General features: G+C 30.9%; 3 protein-coding genes and 1 non-coding gene across 12 annotated transcripts in view; 2 read left to right on the forward strand and 2 right to left on the reverse strand.

Annotated features, from left to right (window-relative positions):
• The first annotated feature begins 3,677 nt into the window (after positions 1-3,677).
• Positions 3,678-5,124, forward strand: LOC114191333 (exonuclease DPD1, chloroplastic/mitochondrial-like). The gene is made up of 3 exons (XM_028080502.1): positions 3,678-4,252; positions 4,475-4,677; positions 4,754-5,124. Exons 1-3 carry the CDS (start codon positions 3,678-3,680, stop codon positions 4,972-4,974), a joined length of 999 nt encoding a protein of 332 aa, XP_027936303.1. The 3' UTR covers positions 4,975-5,124.
• A 1,117-nt stretch (positions 5,125-6,241) lies between these two features.
• On the reverse strand, positions 6,242-6,315 carry TRNAT-AGU. The gene has a single exon. It is a non-coding gene; the product is annotated as a tRNA-Thr (tRNA).
• A 1,004-nt stretch (positions 6,316-7,319) lies between these two features.
• Positions 7,320-12,609, reverse strand: LOC114189767 (syntaxin-43-like). The gene is made up of 8 exons (XM_028078448.1): positions 12,293-12,609; positions 11,540-11,822; positions 9,680-9,769; positions 8,503-8,580; positions 8,210-8,287; positions 8,059-8,124; positions 7,897-7,977; positions 7,320-7,804 (listed from the first exon to the last, which is right to left on the reverse strand). Exons 1-8 carry the CDS (start codon positions 12,493-12,495, stop codon positions 7,697-7,699), a joined length of 987 nt encoding a protein of 328 aa, XP_027934249.1. The 5' UTR covers positions 12,496-12,609; the 3' UTR covers positions 7,320-7,696.
• Positions 12,610-17,014: 4,405 nt separating this feature from the next.
• LOC114191663 (methylmalonate-semialdehyde dehydrogenase [acylating], mitochondrial-like) overlaps positions 17,015-22,798 on the forward strand; it is a 29,737-nt gene continuing 23,953 nt past the window's right edge. For 2 of the 9 annotated variants that reach the window (XM_028080987.1, XM_028080993.1), the window contains exons 1-8: positions 17,017-17,372; positions 17,613-17,686; positions 18,752-19,307; positions 19,798-19,892; positions 20,014-20,088; positions 20,181-20,342; positions 20,421-20,499; positions 20,589-20,743. In XM_028080987.1, coding sequence (XP_027936788.1) covers positions 18,773-19,307; positions 19,798-19,892; positions 20,014-20,088; positions 20,181-20,342; positions 20,421-20,499; positions 20,589-20,743 — 1,101 coding nt within the window. In that variant the 5' untranslated portion in view covers positions 17,017-17,372; positions 17,613-17,686; positions 18,752-18,772. Of the gene's footprint in view, positions 17,373-17,612; positions 17,687-18,751; positions 19,308-19,797; positions 19,928-20,013; positions 20,089-20,180; positions 20,343-20,420; positions 20,500-20,588; positions 20,744-22,798 lie in introns of those variants that run through there. The other 7 variants (XM_028080990.1, XM_028080988.1, XM_028080989.1 and 4 more) reach the window with 7 other exon arrangements.

Genomic DNA, 22,798 nt, shown 5'->3' on the forward strand with positions numbered 1-22,798 from the left:
ATATTTTAATTTTTTTATATTTTTAATTTAGGAAAAGTGGTATTAACAAATTTAAAAACATATTAAAATTATAATTAATTAAAATTAAACTTATTCAAACAATATAATTAATTAAAATTTTCTAAAATTATAAATAATTATAATTATAATTTTTCAAAATTATAATTATTATTATTCAAAATTATAATTAATTATTATTATTATTATTATTATTCCAAATTATAATTAATTATAAATAAAATTAACAAAAATTTAATTTAATTAATATTAAAATTAATTTAAAATAAGTTTATTCATAATTAAAAATATTTAAAATTATAATTAATTAAAGTTATATTTACTCAATATAATTAATTAAAATTAAAATTATTTCAAATCATAAATGATTAATATTATAGTTATTATAAATTATAATTAATTAATATTAAAACTTATTTACATTAAAATTAAGTACAAACAAAAAAATCATAGGGTAACCTAAAAAATTACATAACAACAATGATAAAATAATAAATGTTAAAAAATTTAAATTGAAAAAAGAAAAGCAATCGGAAGTCAACAACATCCAATTTCGAATAACTCCGAAAGTCAACATTCGAGGAGTTAAGCCAACGTTGCGCAATTCCATTTACCAGTGATATTTTCCACACACCTACGGAAGTCATTTTTGGGCACAACATTTAAAAAAGTCACCCCCCTCTTTTACGGAAGTCATCCATTTCTTACGGAAATCACTCATATTCTACAGAAGTCACCTTTAACTACGAAAGTCACCTACGGAAGTCAGTTTAAATTGGAAGTTGACTTCCCGTAGTGTCATTTTCATGTTGTTCATAGTGGTCTATGGAATTTCATTTCCAAAATTTATCTTGGTTTATGGAAGTCCACTTCTGTCATCTTGTGGCTTACAGAAGTTGACTTTCGAAATTAAATCACTTGCGACTTCCGATTTGTGGTTTACGTTCCAGGCATTGATACCTACAAATCTATGCTCTAATAAACTAAATGATGTTTATATTTATAGATGCATGGCAAATATGACAGCAACAACACAAAAAATGAAAAACTACGAAGGGATATCATTATATGTGTTAATGTAGAGGAATTACAAAGGGGAAAAGGAGAGACCAAAGAACAAAACCAATGAAGACTTGAGGGGTGAACTTAGAAAGTGAGGAGAGTGAGGCAAAGGGAGGGTTTGGGGGTGAGAATAACTGCTAGATTAAAAGAAAGTGAGGGAGTAATTTTCATTAAATAAGAGAGAGAAATGATTAATTTAAAATTTCAAACTGGTCAAGGCAATTTTGAATTTTAAAAAAAAAAATGGAGGTATAGAAGAAATATGGGGGTGCAAGAAAAAAACCCCATTGACTTAAGTCCATCAACCCAAATGGACTTGATTTAATTCTTTTGACTTTTAGTTGACTTTGCATATTTGTTAAAACGGACTTGGCTTTAAGGATGGTAATAATGGGACAAGTTGGGTATTGGGTACGATATTTATTATACCATCTTATCTTGATATAAAAGTTTATCTCATTTATATATCTAATGAATATAAATTTTTATTTTACCGGATAAAGAGTATATGTGTATTTTGATTCATACATAATTAGTTTTTGATGTTTATATCAATTAATTACTTCCTTATAAATATACGGAAACATAATTATAAATTATAAAGTATTTAATAATAAAAAACATATTTTTATTTATTTAATATTATAAACAAACAGAAACATAATTATAAATCATAAAGTATTTAATATTAAAAAACATATTTTTATTTATTTAATATTAAATATTTAAAAACAAATTATAATTATAATGAAATAATTATATAAAATATTATATGGACACACATAAATGAACAAATTAATAAAATAAATTTTAAAAAAATTATAAAATAAAATAAATATTTATGTTTAAAAATATTTAAAATGTTTATTAAATTTATGATAATAACTATTAGATTATTATATTATAGTAAATAAAATATTTTTATATCATTGTAATAATAAAATTATAATAATGAATTAAAATATAACAATAATTACATAAAAATATCAAAATGATATTTATATTATAATAAATAATAAATAAAAATATTAAAAGTAAGTTAAATGATGATTGTATATTTAAAAGTAATTTGATATAATGGAGAAAAAATATGTTAATTAAGAATAAGATAAGATAAAAAGTAGATCGAAAATAATAAAAATTATTTTAACAATTGAAGTTGATATGTATATAATGTGTTGGACCAAATTAATTAATATCTTTAAGATTGATCAATGTTAGTATAATAACTATAAAAGAAACTTAAAAAAAAAAGTGGAAATTTGTAAAGAGGATTTATTAAAATCAAGGGCCCACCAGGGGGAATTTATTTTAGAAGTTTGTGAAAACGATTTCTGTAAACAATAAAAAAAGTTCAAAAATATGATTATAAAAAATGAAGTATTTAGTTTAAACTCCACCTCCCACACAACATATGTACGAACATATGTGAGCACTGTCAGAATGAAAAAAAATATAAATAGTAGAAGAGTTATAAAGTAAGCTGCTTGTAATTAATTTATAAGTAAAATAAAGTTTTAAAAAATAAGTTACAAAATAAAGATGCTTAATTAATTTTAAAAAACATGTAGAAATACTGTGGTTGTAGAAATAAGACAACAAGTGAATCAATGTGAAAAGGAAAACGGAACCTTGTTGAGTCGCCTTTACTCCGTTTCTAGATATTCACATTGTTAGCCTCTGCAGTTCTTACAAATGCTTTTTGTTTTGTGTCTAGCTACATTCAAAACCTCCTCTTCCTTGCACTTGCATTGTCAGAGAATTTTTGAACTGGTTAGTCTTCAAGTTTCATTCTTCTAAGCCACCCTAATGCTGCACCCTTCATTTCTTTCTTCACTTTCACACCATAAAATGGTCACCGAGTCGATCATCTCACCTTTCTCTGTGTTTTTTCTTTTTCTGTTAACTCATTTTAAGTTCAAGTTGCGATTTTTTTCATACATTGAAAAAAAAAATGGTCTTTTTTCTTCTTAAATAGTTGACCCTTAGTATTTTCTTGTTCATTATGTCACAGACCTATCATTTTATACTGTATTGTAATATGGTAAAGTTTTCACCTTTTTTATTTTTTCACCTCTTTGAAACTGCAATTTATTTGACACAATGCACTATGAATTATTGTTATACTGTAACACATAGCTTGTTGTTTGCCTATTATCTATTATGCATGCATGTTCATATTTTGTATTGATGCAGAGATGATATGGACCAAAATAATGCTAAATTTCATTTTTTAGATTGTTTAAATAGGATACAAGAAATGGAACCTAAGGGGATGATGTCTCATCCAATTCCATTCTGTTGGAATACTCTGAGTGAAAACTTGTCTCTATTTCTCAGAAGATTTTGTTGTTAACACGATTTTAATTCAACATTGAGTTCATTCTGAGTTCTTAGACAATGGATTTTGGCAATGTTGTGTTCTGCTTAGAGGAAAAGTTATGATTTTTTTTTTTCTTGGTACACAGGATATGATATGTGAGTGTATCAGATGAATCCTTCTATCCAACCCCACTTTTCTTTTTTATTTGACACTTTATTCATTTTTCATTAATTTATTTCTATTTCTTTGATAACTCAGCATTTATTGAATTCAGATGAGGACAGGGTCTTCTACTTTCTCCCTATTGCAAGCACCCAGATGCAGCATTATGCGGTTTTATCAAGATGAAGCATTATGCGGTTTTATCAAGATTTATGGAAAGAACTCTAGCATCAAACTACTTGGTTCTAGAATTTATGTGCCTGAGAGAGGATTCCCTACTAAGTGGATTAAAAGACTTGTAACTACAAGAGCAGAAGGAAGTAAACAAAATTGGAACACCAAATCAAGAAGTACTAAGCATGAAAGTTTTAGAGAGGAGATTTTACCAAGTGCTACAGTGAATGTAAACACGACAGAGCTAGATCGGTTGCAGAAAATTCAATGGCCTGAAGTGCAAGAAATTGCTCAGTATAAAAACTTATCTGACATACTCACGGTTATTGTTTTTGATCTTGAGACCACTGGGTACAGCAGAGTAAATGATCGGATCATTGAGATTGCACTTCGAGATCTCCAAGGTGGTCACCACAGCACTTTCCAAACTCTTGTAAATCCACAATGCCATGTTCCTAATTCTCACATTCATGGAATTGCTACTCATATGGTGAACCGAACTGATGTGCCAAGGTAATAAATCTACTGTATTGGCTTTTTCACATAATGTGTTGTGTTCCTTGTTTATGCTTGCTTCTTAAAGTAAAACCATTTTCTCTATTTTTTTACTCATCAACTTAGTAAAGAGACGTCAAAAATCCAAGTGAGTTTAAGTTTTACATAGAATAAAAATAGAAAGTTGAACAATATATAAGGTAGAAGACCATAAACTCATTGTCTCTTAACTTGTTTTAGGATGGAAGAGCTGGTACCGATCTTGTTGCAGTACATTAGAAACCGTGAGAAACATGGTGGATATGTATTATGGGTTGCACATAATGCTCGCACTTTTGATGCACCTTTCCTCATCCACGAGTTCATTCGATGTTCCAGGGAGATTCCTCGAAATTGGCTGCTTCTGGACACTCTTCCTCTGGCACGTGAACTGATAAAGTCTGGTATGATATTCTCTCTATTTTGTCATATCATAGAACAAAAACACTTGATGTTGACTTTGCATATGTTTGTGTGTAGGAACAAACCTTTCTTCAGCGTCACTGGTTGCCCTTCGTGAGTTTTACAGAGTTGAAGTGGATGGATCAGCCCACAGAGCCATGGTAGATGTGAACACATTGTCCCAGGTACTTCCCATGTTGACCTCTGATCTGAAGTTGACTTTATCCAGCCTTGTCAAAAAATCTTTCAATTTCTCACATTTGATGATAAGGGCTAAGAAAACGAAAAATTCACACTAGTAACAAAATGTCAGTGTGGAAATGGGGCAAGATTGATGTAGGGAGATAGTGGTTGAAATGGCTGGACATTGTGTGCAAATGTTAACTTGGATTTCAAAATTCATAGTTGTATTGTATACAAAGGACAAAATGCTTTGGTTGAGTCTTGAACTCAAGACACCACTTCTGCTTACTAAACGGGTGTCCAGACCAGCTGAGCTACAAATAAAAAATCTTAGACATAAATCTGTATTGATTATAAATCTCAACTATTGAGAATTACAAATTGACATAGCAAGGAATTATAGAATCTTTTATACCAAAATTTACTATTCCTCTCAAAATTACAACTTAAATAAGTAGTATTTTAATAAGACCAATAAAGAGAAAGAATGTTATAACTATAACCGAGAGTAAAAATTCGAAATAACTAGTGATAGTGGACATATTGAGAATTGTAAATGTCTTATACCAAAATTTATTATTACTCTCAAAATTTTCATATTTAGTTTAGTGAGAGTCAATAAATATAGACAAGGTTAACCATAACCGATAGTAAAAACTTGAAATAACTAGTGCTTAGTGCTCAAAAAAATAAAAAACCTTAAACATAAATTTGTATTGATCATAAATCTTTAACGATCGAGAATTGTAAATTGACATAGTAAGGAATTATAAAATATTTCATACCAAAATTTACTATTCCTCTCAAAATTACAACTTAAATAAGTAGTATTTTAATAAGACCAATAAATAGAGAGAATGTTATAACTATAACTGATAGTAACAACTCGAAATAACTAGTGATAATGGATATATTAAGAATTGTAAATGTCTTATACCAAAATTTATTTATTACTCTCGAAATTTTCATATTTAGTTTAGCGAGAGTCGATAAATAGAGACAAGGTTAACTATAACCGATAGTAAAAACTCGAAATAACTAGTGCTTAGTGCTAAAAAAAATAAAAAACCTTAAACATAAATCTGAATTGATTATAAATCTCAAGGATCGAGAATTGTAAATTGACATAGCAAGGAATTATAGAATGTTTCATACCAAAATTTACTATTCCTCTCAAAATTACAACTTAAATCAGTAGTATTTTAATAAGACGAATAAATAGAGAGAAGGTTATAGCTATAACCGATAGTAAAAACTCGAATAACTAGTGATAATGGACATATTGAGAATTGTAAATGTCTTAAACCAAAATTTATTATTACTATCGATAAATAGAGACAAAGTTAACTATAACTATCGGACTAGCTAAAAACAAAATAAATATGCTTTCATTGAGAGTTGAACTCAAGACCTCCCGCTTACTAAACGGGTGCTCTAACCAACTGAGCTATAAAAGCTATTTTGTTGAATGAAATAAAAGTTAATTTTTATATATGAACAATTTGAAAAACTAAAATGGAAAAATTGTTTTTGTTAAGAGTTGAACTCTGCTCTAACAAATTGAGAGGTAGGAAAGGTGTATCTTGAATTGGATGAAAGTTGAATTTCATGGTTAAATTTTATATATGGACACTTTAAATAACTAAAATGAGTTGTAAGCTTTTATTGTTTTATAGTTTTAGGTGCTCTATCCTACTTAGCTAAAAAACTACAATAGCTTATTTTACTGTAGAGGATACAAGATAATTCAATATAGATACGTAATTAATTTAGTTTTTCTTAGCTCAAAATGGATTTAATAACTTGATAAGTCCATACAACTCACTTTAAAAATTTGATTGTAAAGATCTGGTTTTATTGATAAGCATCTTGAACTTTGTTGTATTCGTATTTAACAAATTTTTTACTAATCGAGATATTATTATTATTATTATTATTATACTAAAGTATATTATTATTGTTATTATTTTTAAATGTATTATCAATTTGTTATACATTTCAAATAGGTTGTGAAAGCATTATTGTTTATATATAGCGATGTGGTGTTGCATCGATGGAATTGTATAAGACTCTAACACTCGTAAAATGTGTACTAGTCATAATGCATAAGACTCAACTATTTGTCAGAAATAAGTTGGAAGGTTCGTTCTTTAGTTTTGTAGAAATTGTTACACTTTTTGTAAACTAACATTACTCAATGCAATCATATTTTCAGTTTTATATTTTTCTATCAATTTTTATCTGAGTAGTGTTTTCTAACAAATTACCATTTACGATAAATATTAGATAATTTAAGCTTATGCATGCAGTTCCATTTGGTACTATTTTTACTTTTCACCAATGAATTCAGAATTCTTTCATTAATCAAGGGAACATATATGAAAAGGAGGTGAGAACCGACTTCCGCAGGTTTCATCAATCAATAAATTCAGAATTCTTTTCTCAATCAAAGAAAAAAAAATTGTATGAAAAGGAACTATGCATTCCGCAGGTAAAAAAAATGGCCAGGTAGAGGTTCATACAACCGCTCTATACATTTTTCTGTTCTTCTGTATCCTTTGCTACTATACCACACCAACTTCTAAAAGTTCGTGTGCTTCTACACACCTAATCCACCCTACCTTCCCACTCAGTGGTAAAAAAAAAAAAAAAATCCAAGAGAATTAATATGGTCTCTACATACAAAAAAAATATGGCTCGTCTACTCCAAAACTGCTTGGTCTTCACTTAAGACAAGTTGCGTTACTATCCGAGTAGACAATGGATATGGTGTCAAATGAAAGGTCGCACAAATGAGGGGTGACCAGATATTAGAAATAAATTGAATATCACCACTGATCACAAAACAATTTCCTTAATGATTAAGAGAACCAACATTACGAAGCACATGATGACAAGCACAGTAGCACACATTACCATACCCCCCTTTTTCTGAGTTCTTTCTGCCTGCAGGTCCCATAAACCAAATAATTATCATAGGGGAAAAGTGATAAGAGAATGAATGCTGCCAAATTAAAATAGTAGAACAGAAGTAGAACCTTCTGCAGCTGTTTAAGCCCATCCTCAACTTTGGTTGCAACATTCTGAATGTTGTAGTCTATTCTATCGACGATGGTTCCCTATGTATAGAAGATGTTAATGATTAAAAAGTGTGGAATAAAGAAATTTGTCAACTTCCTCACAGGAGGGTATCTACTGACCTGGTCTATGACTAGTACTGATAAATCCTTCATGATCTGAGCAAGCTCGTTCACAGATTCCACAACCTACAAAAGAAAACAACGAAAAGGCTCTAAGTCCATCTAGAACACAAAATAAGTCATTAGTTTCATCAATGCAACTTTTACTTACCTGCTGGATCTCTTTTTCTCTTTCTACTGTGAATGTTTCACTTCTCTTCAGCTTGGCCATTTGATGCTCATTAAATACCTACATTTGAATAATTTGATAACATTAGCAATCAAATAGCATATATCAAACTACGGCAGGGGTATGATAACCATATGGACAATATAATTTGTCAATTAATCTTCCAGCAAATAAATCGCCAATAATCGAGTATGGAAAAAATTATTGGGCCCACCTATTCTGTACTCAACAAAGAAACAAGCGAACTATAAACAATGAAAAAGAAAAATAAGTACCATATTATCTAAATCATCATCTTCAAATCTTGATTTACCTCCATTCAAGTTGATCTCTAGATCAACTCCATCTTGACCCTGCAACATAATAAAATGATAATCAAAAAGCTTTCAACAAACTTCATCAATTATCTAGTGATGTGTATAACATGAAAATTGAGATCATCTCCAGACAAGAGACAGAGGGAATAAGGTATTGCAGTACAGTTTCCTTCATTATAAAATATTCCTTCAAAACTTCTAAAAAGGAATTTTAAACTTAATCCAATCATACAAAATCAGTTTGTAAAATAAAATTTGCACCTACTTGTATACTGTTATTTTCCATATATCTAATTAATGTGAATCTCCAAAACATTCTTTCATACTGAAAATTGAACATCTTGAGTGAGGGGTTAGATATTTGTGAGTGGCCTGATATAATAAGAGTGATTCAATATGTTCAACAAACCTTGTTATAATAGACTTTAATGTCGGTTTATAGAATGAATCATAAGTCTAACTCCACTTTACAAAACTCACAAAATTAAATACAAGATGAGTTTTATGCCCAATTATATATTTTAATTTAATCATATCTTCACTCGGTGTGGGATCTCCAACATAGATAAAATATCAAGTATACTTTATTACTTGTTATCCAATGGAAAGAAATATCAAGTAATCATTTGGTCACAAAAACAACTAAGTCTTGTTTCACTAGGCGAGGGGGGTGTGGGATCTCCAACATAGATAAAATATCAAGTATACTTTATTACTTGTTATCCAATGGAAAGAAATATCAAGTAATCATTTGGTCACAAAAACAACTAAGTCTTGTTTCACTAGGCGAGGTTAGTTAAATAGACTAAATGATGCCGTTTGACTTGGTTAAAGACCAAAACTTCAAAAATACTATTTACCATGAGATCATTTGGCCACAACAGAGAAAAATAAATTGACGGTGTGGTAAGAAGTTTTCATATAGTACTTTAGATAAGAATTGGAGATTTAATTTACTGAGCTAAATAAAGTGAATCAAATTGATTTGCATGCTTGTGTTGTTTTTTGGGTTTTTTGAATTGTCACTATAAAATCAACTGTGCTAGTTAACAAAAAAACGCCCAGAAAAAAGATGGTACTTTATTTTCTTTGTTAGTCAAGGAAAGAACGGTACAACAACAGGCTTTTCTCTCACCTCTTTCTGTAGTCTGAGGCGCTTTAAATAAGTTGATTGTTTCTTGCGTAGCTCAACAGAGAGGTTTTGAAGGTCAGTAGCAAGAGCTCGCTGCATGCAGTACACAAAATAAGAAAATGTTCAACATGGTACAAGTAGCAAGTTCATAGAATAAGGCAGAAAATGTTTAAAACTTAAGTTCAGACATAAAGATTACACAGTCAAAAGTCAAGCAGACTGAATTTCATGCATAAGTGTTCCAATCATCTTTCTGGTTAAGGAAATTTTAATAAAGTGAACTTTAAGCATCAAACTTAACTCTACAAACCTAAGGTGAGGTTTGAATTCACTTGTATATTAATATTTGGTATTGTCTCTAACTTATATGGACTCTTTAACATCTCGAGCAAACTAAGAAACCCAATATCGGGTGACACAAGACTTGACAAACTTGATTAGAATAAACTCTGACCGACTTTGATGCCATTTTAAGAAAGTGAAATTTAAATGTACCTCAGTTCTATAAAATTAGTTTAATCAAGCAAAATAGTTTATTTGGTTTGAATTCAGTTACATGCGTTCGGGAATGATTTTGCCAAATATTCATGGAAGCTACTACACAGAACTTTAACTTAATGCACATATTAGAGTCACATAACCAAACACCTATTAAACTTTTGGATGACTTCATGCAAACTGTGCAATCGTTAACCACAAGAATACAGTATAAAAGTAATGGTCATCATAGGCCTTTTTCTCATCCCCTCCTTGCTTCGTTCTCATTATAATACTTGACTGCCAGAATAATCTCAACTAAACTTGAAACAGTGATCTGTTAGCTTAGATTGGCACATGATTAATTCCAAATTCGGCAGAATTGTATACAGGAACATGGTATATAGCTACAGTGCATATAACTTTTTCTGCTGCGTTCTAACTTGAGTCCTTTTGGAATAAATTTTTTGGTGCTATTGAAGAATATTGGGTCTATCCTTTCGCCTTTGAACAATTGTACATGACATAATTCAAAGGGTTGATAAAAAAAAGGAGGGAAAGGATTGCGATGGTGTGATTATTTGGTCGAAGCAAATGTACATGCATCTTTAAGGATGTTTGCATGCCCATGGATATTATTGGACGGTATTGTGATTGTCACTAAGCCTTCTGTCTGCACATTCTTAAGGTATAGGCCCATTGATATATGGGTGTGTTCACACATATCTGATAATAGAGAAGCTGGAACTCTGTTGAACATTGTAGTCTTTTAATTCCAACCTCCCCGCACTGGTTGTAATTCTTTCTTGTTTCTCCAACGATGCACAATAAAGCAATATGCATATATATCCAATACAATGATACGATCATTACAAAAATAGAGGATGTGATATATGCAATATAGATATGTACAAAATCTTCTTAAAAAGAATAAACATACAATTGCAATTCTAAAAATTCAAAGCAAGAGGATGCTTCTTAGACACAACCAAAAAGAAAATATAAATTATAAATCATTGTCATCACTCATCACTGTATATTTCCTAAAGACAAGAATAGTGTCAATCGTATTTCCTATTAAGCATCATCCATAAAAAGGATGAAGTATTGGCCAAGTATCCAAGTATGACGGATACTGAATATGTATTAGATAAAATACCTTTAGTAGATGCAAGCATCGGTTCTTCATAGTTTTACCGGATAAACTTCCTTTCATTACCCCTAAAATATAAAAGCAGCATACCATACCAGTGATACTGTGACATGCTTGGTTAACGAAGAGCCCAAAAGATTTCAAGTTGAATCAAACAAATTCATTGTTTTGGGGCAAAAGCAAAATCCCATCATCTATCCTATTACTATTTTGTACGAGTTCTGCAATTGTACCTGCACGTTTTTCCTGACATTGGAATCCTCAGAAGGCCCAGAAGCAGAAAGTCTCCGGAGTCTCTTCTCCGACCTCTTTATTAAGTCAGTTATCTCGTATGTTAGAGTCTCGATAGCATGTTGGTCTTCTTTCCCATCTCCGAATGACGGCATCAAAGCCTTTGCATGAGCCTTGGCCAACTCTGCCATTTTTGTGCGTGCACGTTGCACATTTGCTGATATTTCTTCCGATAAATCCACCCACGCAGGAGGTAGCCCCAAATTGACTGCATTTGGACCCCGACTGTATCCATTGAAAGAATGAACAATCCATCATTTTCAAGTCTTATCTAATAACTTGAAACATGCACGTGTGGAAAGCAGAAGGAAGTGAGATATGCATAATAACTTTATAAGACAAGTTTCCAATTTTAGAAGAAACTATCCATTTCCACTCTAATTCTATTTACCAGCAAAAATTAAGAGTGCACCACATACAAATCATCGGTTAATCCACAAGACTCTCGATAATGCCAGAGATATACTTTACTAATACTAATCTAAAATTCCTTCCGGGTATGGCTTCGTGTTTTGAGTGCCGAGCTTAAGAGCAAATGCGAACACTCGTAGTCCTATATATATAGTTCCTCGCCGTATTCATGTATCAATTAAAAAGCTACGGATCTGATAAATAAAAAACTATTCGGACAATTGATCCACGATAACAACTAAAATCGATGGAATGTGAGATCGTAAGATCTGTATGAAGCGCACCTCGAATTGCCAGGATCATCGGTACTAAGCGGAGCGTAAGAGCGATTAGGATTGAGAAGCGAGGTGCTGACCAATTCGATGACGGGGCCACCGCCACCGCCGCGGGAGGAGGTGGACTGCGGCAGAGAGATGGAGGGAATGCGAACAGTCTTCAACGCATCTCTGTGTTTTCTGAAAAGCAGAGTGCGATTTCTCGTCGCCATTCAGATTCAGAACAAATCAAATGAAATGCTTCGTCGTCACAGTCAAACCAGAAACAAAGATCGATCGATCGATCTCCTCTCACGTGATCAAACTTCACCATCTAACGGCCGCTCACGTGCCATCGAAGTTCTTCAATAAACACATAATACACGCTCTCTAAAAAAAGTTATATTTCTTTTTTACAAAACTACAAATATTTGTTTTATTCTTTTAAATAATTTAATTTGTTTTTCTTAGCTAATAACAAAATATATTAATTTTAAATTTTTATAATTATTTTGGCACTTTGAATTATTCTTTTATCTTAGGAATTGAACATATATAAAAGGATTTACAATCTTAAATAACTTAGATCCATGTTTAAGCTTTTTAGATTTCAAAAAAGAATAAAATAAAATATAATTAATTTATATAAATTTCAATAAATTACTTTAATTTATTATTTTATGTTTATCTATATAATTTTAACAGATTTATCTTTAATCTTTCTAAAACATGTTTATTTAACATTCTTATATTTGATAACTAACTGCATCAGTCATGTATTTAATATGTATCTATACTTTATATAAAGGCACTCATCATCTTCTCGCTATCCACATTTTATTTTATAGTTTTCATCTTTAATAAATAACTATTTTTTTAAATTAACATAATTAGTTTATTAACTTTTCCTTTTCTATAACCGTTTTTTATTTTACCATTTTTTTATAATTTAATTATTTTTTAAATTAAAATAATTATTTATAATAAAAAGATTACTTATAAAATAAATAAAATCTATCTTTTATTGTAAAAGTAATTTATATTTACTTTCACAATTATAACTTTGTTATTTTTTTATTACAAAAAAATTAACAAATATACTATTTGATAATATAAACATAAGCATTATATATATGAAACATCAAATTTTAACTCCATTTAGAATTATCTTCTTAACTTTTACCATTCCATATATATGTATTTATGTATAAGATACAATTAAAAAAAAACAAGAAATATGAAAATGATGAGTAATTGAGAATTAATATCAATATATATATATTCTCTCTTTTGTCCACATTTCATAATGTCAATTCTACCCTTTACAATATATTTATTTATTAAATATTTTAAAATTAATGGTTACTTTTATCTATTTTCTATAAATCTGTGTATCATTTTTTTTATTCATCATCAACAATTAATTCCTCTATCCATTTCACTTTATTTATAATAAATATAAATTTATTTTATATATTAACTTAATAACATTACATTATTATCACCTACTAACATACTAATCACTTATCTTATTTCACTGGTTTGGATTGAGTGGGAATTGGTTCTAAGTTGTGGTCCAACTGATTTTCCTCATGCTTTTAGATGCTAGGAATAAATTTAAGGCTCTAGCTGGTTATAGAGTTTTGATCTTAATGCAGATGTTTAATTCAAGCAATCACTGAGGAATCATACTGAAGTTTGATAATCTTAGGCTCTAAGTATTAGGAATGGACCTACACTTACATCTAAAGAGAACTCCTAGGACATGAATGATTGTGTCTTTATAAATAATGATGGAAGCAATACAAGAGAGGAAAAAAGTGATGAAATCTAGCTTCAATACGTCTTTATTATCTTGAAGTATATCTGCTCCTCAAAATTGTTTTAGCATATCCTTACTCCATTAAATCTACACATTTTATACACTGAATCTGATTTTTCACTTCTCGCTCACCACAAGCACTATTTCATTCAAAACAAACTCGTCTAAACTTTGTGTGTTCTACCAAATCCCTATGGATACGACATTTGTTGTACTACAAACCACCCAATATACTTGTTGGAATTTTTTTTTTGCATTGAAGCATCAACAATAACATGTTATTTTCTAGAAGTATCTCCTTCAACAACTCTAACAATTATGTGAAATTTTTATTAGTCCATCCATTTCTTGCTTTAAAATTGAATAATTTCAAAATTGCCAACAATCACATAAAGTTAGCGCATCTTGGGTACAATTGCTCCTCTAAATACCACATATTTTATTGCTCGTGACGTTGTAGCGTTGTCTAATACTTCTCTACACTAAGTTCAAATTGTATAAATCCTTACTATACTGAAGATGAACATGTGATCACATATTTTGCCTAAATCTTGGCGTATTTGATTCAAACTAAGAACACAAGGACAATAATATTTCTTGTTCACAAAGATAGCGTGCTCTTGAACATATTGCAAGAACTCATAAACTCCCTTTTCAAACTTTTCACTAACAAAACGTGCATTCATCTGACTTCAATTTACACTCCATTGGTACCAAACTCCATAATTCGCAAGTTTTAATTCTCACAAGGTCAGACCTTACCCATTTGAAAAAAATATTTTTCATATTTGCTAACAGGTATACGAAGAAGTTTATCATCATAAATTTGATAAAATTTCAGTAACATTTCACATAGATCTGTAAAGCACATGTAATGAAAGTGGTAACTCATGACAACAATCAAGAATGCATCCGGAGAACAACACAAAATTGTCTGAACCGAAATTTTATCAAATTAATGTATAAACTTACAATGCACATGTTTTAACAAATTATGAATTTTTTTTCAAAATATACAATCAGACAATTCAAGATTTAATACAAACGATCAAAGTTTAATCATTTGTATTAAACTCAAACGAAAACTAAGGTTCACTCGATCTCTACATCTAAAATTTTAATAAATCCTAATGTAAACTAACAATGCACCTTTTACATAAACTAATAATAAATTGATTTATAATTCCCAATAATAATTTATAATTTAATAAATTATAAATTAATCAAACATCTAATCAATCCAAAATTATATAAATGTAAAACATCTAATAAATCTAAAATTAATCAAATACCTAATATCAACTTAAAATAACAAAGCTCACACTAAACACGATCAAAGAGAACATTCATGGAAACTGAGTTCCAAAAATTCACTTATTGGTAGACTTTTTTTGTTAATACAAGCATTCAACAAATAAAATTGATTAAAAAATAGAAAATTATCTTTTGACAATTTTTTAATAAATTTGACAAAAATTTCCATAAATAAAATTAAAATAGATTAATTTTTTATTTTTTAACTAAAATAAAATAATAAAATAGTACCTTTTTACCTAAATAAATAATTTATTAAGTTAAAAAAAATTGTTAACCTATTATTTTCCTAAAAAAGATAACAATATTTGACTTATTGACAATGATTACACTAATCTGTTAACCTATTATTTTCTCCTTGGTCCATTCAAACAAAAGTTTAATTGGAAAATGATAAAGTTGTACGATCAAAGGAAAATAAATATTTTATATCAATATTTGTCACATATGCCTTTTGCATCCAAATTGAATAAAAACTTTCATAGTGTTCACAATTATTAAAAAAGGATTTGAAGTCTCTTCTAAAGAAAAACATCGTTTTTGTTTACCATTAATAAAGATTGGAAATAAATTTTATTCGAAGATAGAATAATTGAAGATCACTCTTTTATTGTAAAAATTGATAGAAATGATTTTGGAATGAAAGATCGGGTCCATAAGCTTGATGCCATAAAATTTATGTAAGATGAATTTCATGTTACAAACCTTGACATACATTACCTTAAGACAAGAGGAGCTAAACTCAATAATTATAGTAACAACAATTCAAATGAAGAAATTGATAGAAATTGTTACTAAAATGTTTCTGACACAAAGTTCTAAGTTCATAAAGTTAAAACTCAATATTTCCATGACAAATCTCAAAGAGAAATGATAAATTTACTAGACTTTCGTGTACTAGAATTTTGAATATTTAAGTAATGATTTTATTATGGTTGGAAGTTATCTTATATGATTTGTTTTAGTTAATTAGTTTAAGTTTTAAGTTTATCTAATGATAGATTATTTGTTCAAAGACTTCAAATTGGTTGTAAGTCTCTTTCTATATATATAATTTTTTTTTTCATTTATTAATTTAGATGATTATAGTCCTATTTTTAGTATTTCTATTTTCTCTTTTCAGCGTCCATTATTTGCATCATATTTTAGATAGATTGGATATTACTAAACACTGCACACATGGTAAGAGTCTTGCAGCTGAACTTAAATTCATAGAAAGATACCCAATAGTGTTGATAATTGTCTACTTATTATGAAGCAGCATGATACTTCAACTTTAGTACCGTAGTCGTATTCAATATTTTAAAATATTTTATATATATTTATTAATGAAGTAGTTTATATTTAAAAGTTTTCTAATACTTTATGTTAATAATAATTTATTTTTTTTTTGACAATTTTAATATATATAGTTTTAATTTAATTCAATTATATATTTATTATATTGTTAAAAATTATTCTAATTTTTTAATATTTATATATTACGTATTTATGTCATGTATTATTATTTTTAAAATAAATATATGAACATATCATGTAATTATCTTATCCGATGCGAATATGGTATCGGTAGATCATATGTGAATACCGAATGTCGTCTTCTTTAATTGATAAAAGGGAAAACTCATCTAAACATTCAACCCAAAATACAACCTCTCCTTCTGTTCTTAACCCTCACTACATGCGCTTCAATACGCGTGTGTCAGAACCACTTTAAAACGAAGTCACTTAGCTGCAATATTTTCAATTATAGCGCGAAGTCACTCACACTCACGCGCGTGGTGCTTCGGGAACGAAACCCTTAACCAAAGAGTGAAAGGTGACAGAGACTAAGTGGTTCTTAGGTTGCCGATCATCAAAACTAGTGGGCGTCCCGATTCATTTTGTTTAACACCTTCAAAATTTTTCCCTCACTTTCTATCCGTACGCACATTTTCTTATCAGTCAAAAACTAACCAAGTTCCTCGCTCAAAGGTATGCCACTTGTCGTGTCACAAAGAAATGATTAGTAACATTCTTTTATTGGATTAAATTATATAATTCTAAGTGATTATTATACCCTTTTGATGTGTTAAAGAAGGAACTTACTTGGAGCTCTGTTAATCTGTTTATGGGATTTGATGATTGATTTCCCGTTAAACATTTGGTTCTGATTAATGGATGCTTAATTTTTTATTTTCTTTATTTCTTCTTTGTATTTGATTCTCTTCGAAGGCATAGTTCTTGTGTTGGGGCTTTGAGGAACAATCTTAGGGTGGAACGTTCGAGTTGGTCTCTTTGATGATCAGGTGAGAAATATCAATCTTTTTTGGCTATCACACTCTTAATGTTGGTCTTTCAACTCTGCGGAGTATTGGGTTAACCTTAATCATCATGGCCCTGTGTGTCTGAGAGAGAATCTGTTCTTCTACTGTTTTTGGTTTTGGTGTGGAGGGAAAGTATTTGAATTTTTCGTTAGTGTCCGGAGTCTTCTTGCCAAAATGCTACAGTTTCAGTCAACAATGGTATTGGGTATTCACAACATTGTTCTGCACACTGATTGATGGAAAATTGAGCAAGTTCGTTAGTTCTTCATTATCTGAGAATAATTTGGAAATATCAAGTGAGAAATGCCAGTTAGGTACTCATTTGTGTAGGCTCTTAAATGTTTGGTGAAATTTATTAGACCACAAAATTCTAGGGGATTCACTTCTTACTCATTATTTTGTGGTTATTAATAAATTTTTAACCAATAGTTAACAGTATGCCAGAAGCAGTGTGTTGCTAGCATTCTTCAACATCAAGTTACTGCAAATAATTTGAATCAATTGTATGTCTCGAAAGTTTTGGGTATAATTGCACCATGAAAAAGGCTGTAGGTGATATTCTATAATTACCCAATAGAATATTATTATGGATAAATAAAGCTGAATATCAAATAGTTTGTTGTTCCCGGTTTTTGTGTAGGATATTTGATGACATTGAATTGAACATAAGGAATCATCTCTTAGGAAAATTGGGGTTTTATTATAGATGTGACAATTGAACTCATAAAAATTAAATAGTGCTCAGCACGTCAAAACTAACAACCAACACGGTGGTGCTCTGTAGGATGTGCTCAAAACATTTCAGAAAGTCTTCTTTGATTGCCATTTTCGTTCTTGTTCTCCTAGAGCTTCCCTGTTTCACACTTAACCAAAAACATGAGTTTAATCAACATAGTAAAAGGAAAAGAAGCATTTTATGACAGAATTTTACTTTACAGCTTTAGCTAAAACAACAGATTTTGTATTTCTCTGGTTGCTTTTTTTAATCAACACATTTCCCTAATTGATGATTTATATTTTCCTTTTAATTTGTTAATTTTGACCTAGGATATTGTTTTTGACATATTAATGGAGACTCTTAATCAATCAGAGCCTATAGGACTAAGAAGGATGCTTCCTCCAACGCACGGAAGTTTCCAAGACCGTGAAGACCTTATTAAACATGTTCGTGACTTTGGTGCTAATCAAGGATATGTTGTGACCATCAAGAAGTCCAGAAAGGATAGAAGAGTCATCCTTGGCTGTGACAGAGGGGGTGTCTATCGTAATAGGCGGAAAATTGATGAAAGTAAGCGCAAAAGGAAAGCAACTTCACGGCTTATAAACTGTCCTTTTGAAGCCATTGGTAAAAAGGAGGAAGAAGCATGGGTACTTACCATAAAAAATGGAGATCACAACCATGAACCATTGAAAGACATTTCAGAACATCCTTATAGTCGACGTTTCACTGAGGAAGAAGTGAGACAAATCAAACAAATGACTGAAGCTGGTATAAAACCTCGTCAAGTGCTTAAAGCTCTCAAGCAAAGTAATCCAGATATGCAATCAACACCAAGACATTTGTACAACCTCAAAGCAAAGATTCGTCAGGGAAATCTATCAGGTTTTACTTCTTTCATATATGTTTGGTTGCAATTGTTTGTATTGACAATAATTTGTTATTATTGTTCATTTATTAGCCCATTCAGAATGATGCAACTTTGTGGTTTTATCACATTTTAGTTGTTATGCTCATGCGTACATTTTTGCAAAACAAGACACAGGAAGAATTATAACCGAAGAAGAATCACGTTGGTGCTCCACTATACAAGTGGAAATCAGCCATGTCTAAAAATTGATTGATATGGGATATGTAGAAGTGGTTTGGTTTTAGTAACTGACATATAATGATTTCTTTGAGCTGCGAAGAGGTTTATTTGGTTTTCCCATTTTTTTGTTCATGGGTGATAAGGCAAAGTTCTCCTTTTACAAAGAGTATTTGATACTTGAGTGCAATGAGGCTAATTGTACTGGCCCTAGTCCTTGCTACATTTTCAAAATGGTTGTAGAAAAACTATTCCTTCAACATAACTACGGTTAACTATATCTTGCAGAAAAAACTTTTAAGTCATGGAGACCAAATAGATCTATCCTGGTCGACACAAACAATTCTCCATCTGGTGGTTCATTAAACCAAAACTTCCAGCTGGTAGGGTTGAAAGTTGAAGGACAACACTTTTACCTGTATATGGTTTCTAGATTTCACTCTTCCCTTTCTTGTTAATTGTTATGATCAAACAATGAATTTATGACCTTTTATTGGTATGTAGCTGAAGGTCCCAAATTTTATTGGGGGGAACTTTGTAGATTCTCTGGGTTCTGTAATCATTGATGTTATAAATCCTGTAAGACATGATTCTTCAATGATATTTACTTGTAACTTTCTTACATTGGTGGTTTTTATCAAAAGTAATTTTAAATATTTATCTTTACACAGGCAACACAAGAAGTTGTATCTCAAGTTCATTTAACTACATATGAAGAATTTAAAGCTGCAGTTAGTGCAGCCAAGCAGGCTTTTCCTTCATGGAAAAACACTCCTATCACTACTCGTATACGTATTATGTTTAAGCTTCAGGAGCTTATCCGCAGAGATATTGTAAGGATGTTGGTATCAAACAGAAATAGTTTTTATCAAACTTTGATTTCATGACAGGAATAATTTTTCTTATTTAAGGATAAGCTTGCCATGAACATCACCATAGAACAGGGCAAGCCATCAAAAGGTGCCGAAAGAGATGTGCTTCATGGTATAGGTTAGTTTATTTTCGTTTTTTACTGGGTAAAGTTCATGTTTCTTTGTTTTTTTAGTTATTTCAAAATGTTTTTCATGTCTTTTATTCAGAAGTGGTGGAGCATGCTTGTGGGATGGTAAACCTGCAAATGGGGGAATTTGTCCCCAATGCCTATAATGGGATTGATACATACTGCATCCGAGAGCCCCTTGGAGTTTGTGCTGGAATATGCCCCTTGAACTTTTCAGCAACTATGCCATTGTGGGTACGTCTTTCATGATGGACCTTCTGACTTTTAGTTATTTTCAAGATTCGTTTCACTCAATTATTTTGTAAATGGAGGAGATAACTTTGTTGCGCGTATAGACATGTTCCTTGGTGTAGGTATGGATTCAGAAATTAAGTGATTGGGAGAGGAGATTTGGCTGTGTTTACATTTTTTTCAAAAGCCAAGTTATTGAACAATTAGATGAATGTCGTAAACTATTATGATATAAGGAGAAGTGATAATTAGTTAGTTATTAAAGAGCTTAATTAGATATAAATAGGAGAAGAAGAATGGTAGGATTCCTTTAGATGTGCCGTTATTTGTAAATTGAGCAGTAGCTCTTTGTAAGGGAAAACCCTTAGAGGAGAGATTTCTCTCCTATTACTTGCTCTTTTATTCATCTAATTCAATAAAATATTTCCTTTCTTCTGCATATTCGTTGCCGAGAAAGAAATGGAGACTTCCAGAGTGTTGTTGACCGACAGGATTAACAATTTATTTGAGCTTAAAGCACATGCAGTGGTGAGTGAAGAAACAAGAAACCAAGCTAGCGCTATATGGGTCATGGAAGGAGATATATGTGCATCATTCTTACAAGATCAATATTTTCAATGCTAAAATAATGCTCCACAAGATATTTTTTAATAAGGAGGCTGATCCCCATTCGATTGAGGACAAGAACAAAATGGAAGGAAGTGGATCAGAATGTGCTGAAATATAGGCTAGTTCTCGGACAAGAAAGGTGGAGTTACCCACCTTTGATTAGAGGATGCCAGAAAAACTGTTATAATATTATTCATAGGGGAGCAATTGCTCTTAAATATACAAAGACATAATAACTAAAATCTAATTTATGATGTAGTACAATTCAAGAGCAGTGATCCTGTACAACAAAAATAAAATACATTGTCAGCCTATTAATCCTCTTAGACATGGAATGTGATAATTCCTAATTATGTAATTAAAACTGTACCAGAAAATGTTAACCGAAGCACAAATCATGAGATTCTGACAGGATAGAAAGGGAACTTAACTCAAAGATCGGAAGCTCCCACATCGCAACCTGTACCTTTGGGTGCAATTTATGTATGTGTTGGAAAACTTGACTTAGTGCCAATTGGTTTTAAGATGGAATCTAATGGAAGGGTAGTAGTTTTGAGTGTGATGGTGCACCATAAAGTTGAACTTTAGAGTGGGGGTGTTGGAGGGTTCCACATTGTTTGCCTCAATTACTTGAGTGCACCTTATATGTCTATTGGACAACTCCACTTAATGTTAGTTGGTTTTAAGATGAAATCTAAGAGAAGGGTAGTAGTTTTGAGAGTTTTGTAGTAGCAAAAATCCAATCCATGGAGAGAAAGGGGGAAACACAAGGAATATTGATGCAGACCGCTACAAACAAATAATATAAAGATAGAAAAAAAACTAGATAAAGGTGGAATAGATACGGTAATAGTATTATTTATCGTTGAAATCGACAAAAAAGAAGATGTACTAGAAAGGATACGTCTTTCTAATACCCCAGAGCACAACTCCTTACAGAGTAGCGTAACAACTACTCGGTCCAACCATAACACGTTTCTCTACCCCCCCACTACTCTCGTACCTCCTTCATAAAAGGGATTCTATTCTCTCTCTATAACTAATTCTTTTTTCCAGCTCATTTTTTTCCTTTTCTTTTGTAAACAATCCACTCTTTGGGCTTTGTGGCTGCTTCTTGGACAATCCTTTCTTCCGGCCCAATGCTTACTACTCGATCCCCATCATTGCCCCCTCCATTAATAGTAATCTTGTCCTCAAGATTCAAATGAGGAAATTGGCTACGTATGTCCACAACATCTTCCCAAGTGGCTTCTTCAATTGGTTTTGCAGCCCACTGTATCAACCACTGTTTTACTTGTTCACCCTTTTTAACCACTACTCGCGAAGCCAACACTGTGATTGGAACCCATGTGTCAACACAATCCCCTCCCAAGCCTGTGGGTAATTCAAACTGCACTTGGTGACACATGAAACACATGGTGAATTCTAGCTGTCTCCGGTAACTTCAAG

Source organism: Vigna unguiculata, chromosome 7 (genome assembly GCF_004118075.2).
Source record: "Vigna unguiculata cultivar IT97K-499-35 chromosome 7, ASM411807v1, whole genome shotgun sequence".
Taxonomy (NCBI): domain Eukaryota; kingdom Viridiplantae; phylum Streptophyta; class Magnoliopsida; order Fabales; family Fabaceae; genus Vigna; species Vigna unguiculata.

What these genes read in the sequence shown, in the direction of transcription:
- LOC114191333 (XM_028080502.1), top strand. Translation starts at nt 3,678, where the DNA reads ATGAGGACAGGGTCTTCTACTTTCTCCCTATTGCAAGCACCCAGATGC. An exon ending in AACCGAACTGATGTGCCAAG is followed by an intron (nt 4,253 to 4,474) that starts GTAATAAATCTA and finishes AACTTGTTTTAG; the next exon opens with GATGGAAGAGCTGGTACCGA. An exon ending in ACGTGAACTGATAAAGTCTG is followed by an intron (nt 4,678 to 4,753) that starts GTATGATATTCT and finishes GTTTGTGTGTAG; the next exon opens with GAACAAACCTTTCTTCAGCG.
- LOC114189767 (XM_028078448.1), bottom strand. Translation starts at nt 12,495, where the DNA reads ATGGCGACGAGAAATCGCACTCTGCTTTTCAGAAAACACAGAGATGCG. An exon ending in ATGTCAGGAAAAACGTGCAG is followed by an intron (nt 9,770 to 11,539) that starts GTACAATTGCAG and finishes TACTGCATGCAG; the next exon opens with CGAGCTCTTGCTACTGACCT. An exon ending in GCCTCAGACTACAGAAAGAG is followed by an intron (nt 8,581 to 9,679) that starts GTGAGAGAAAAG and finishes ATTATGTTGCAG; the next exon opens with GGTCAAGATGGAGTTGATCT.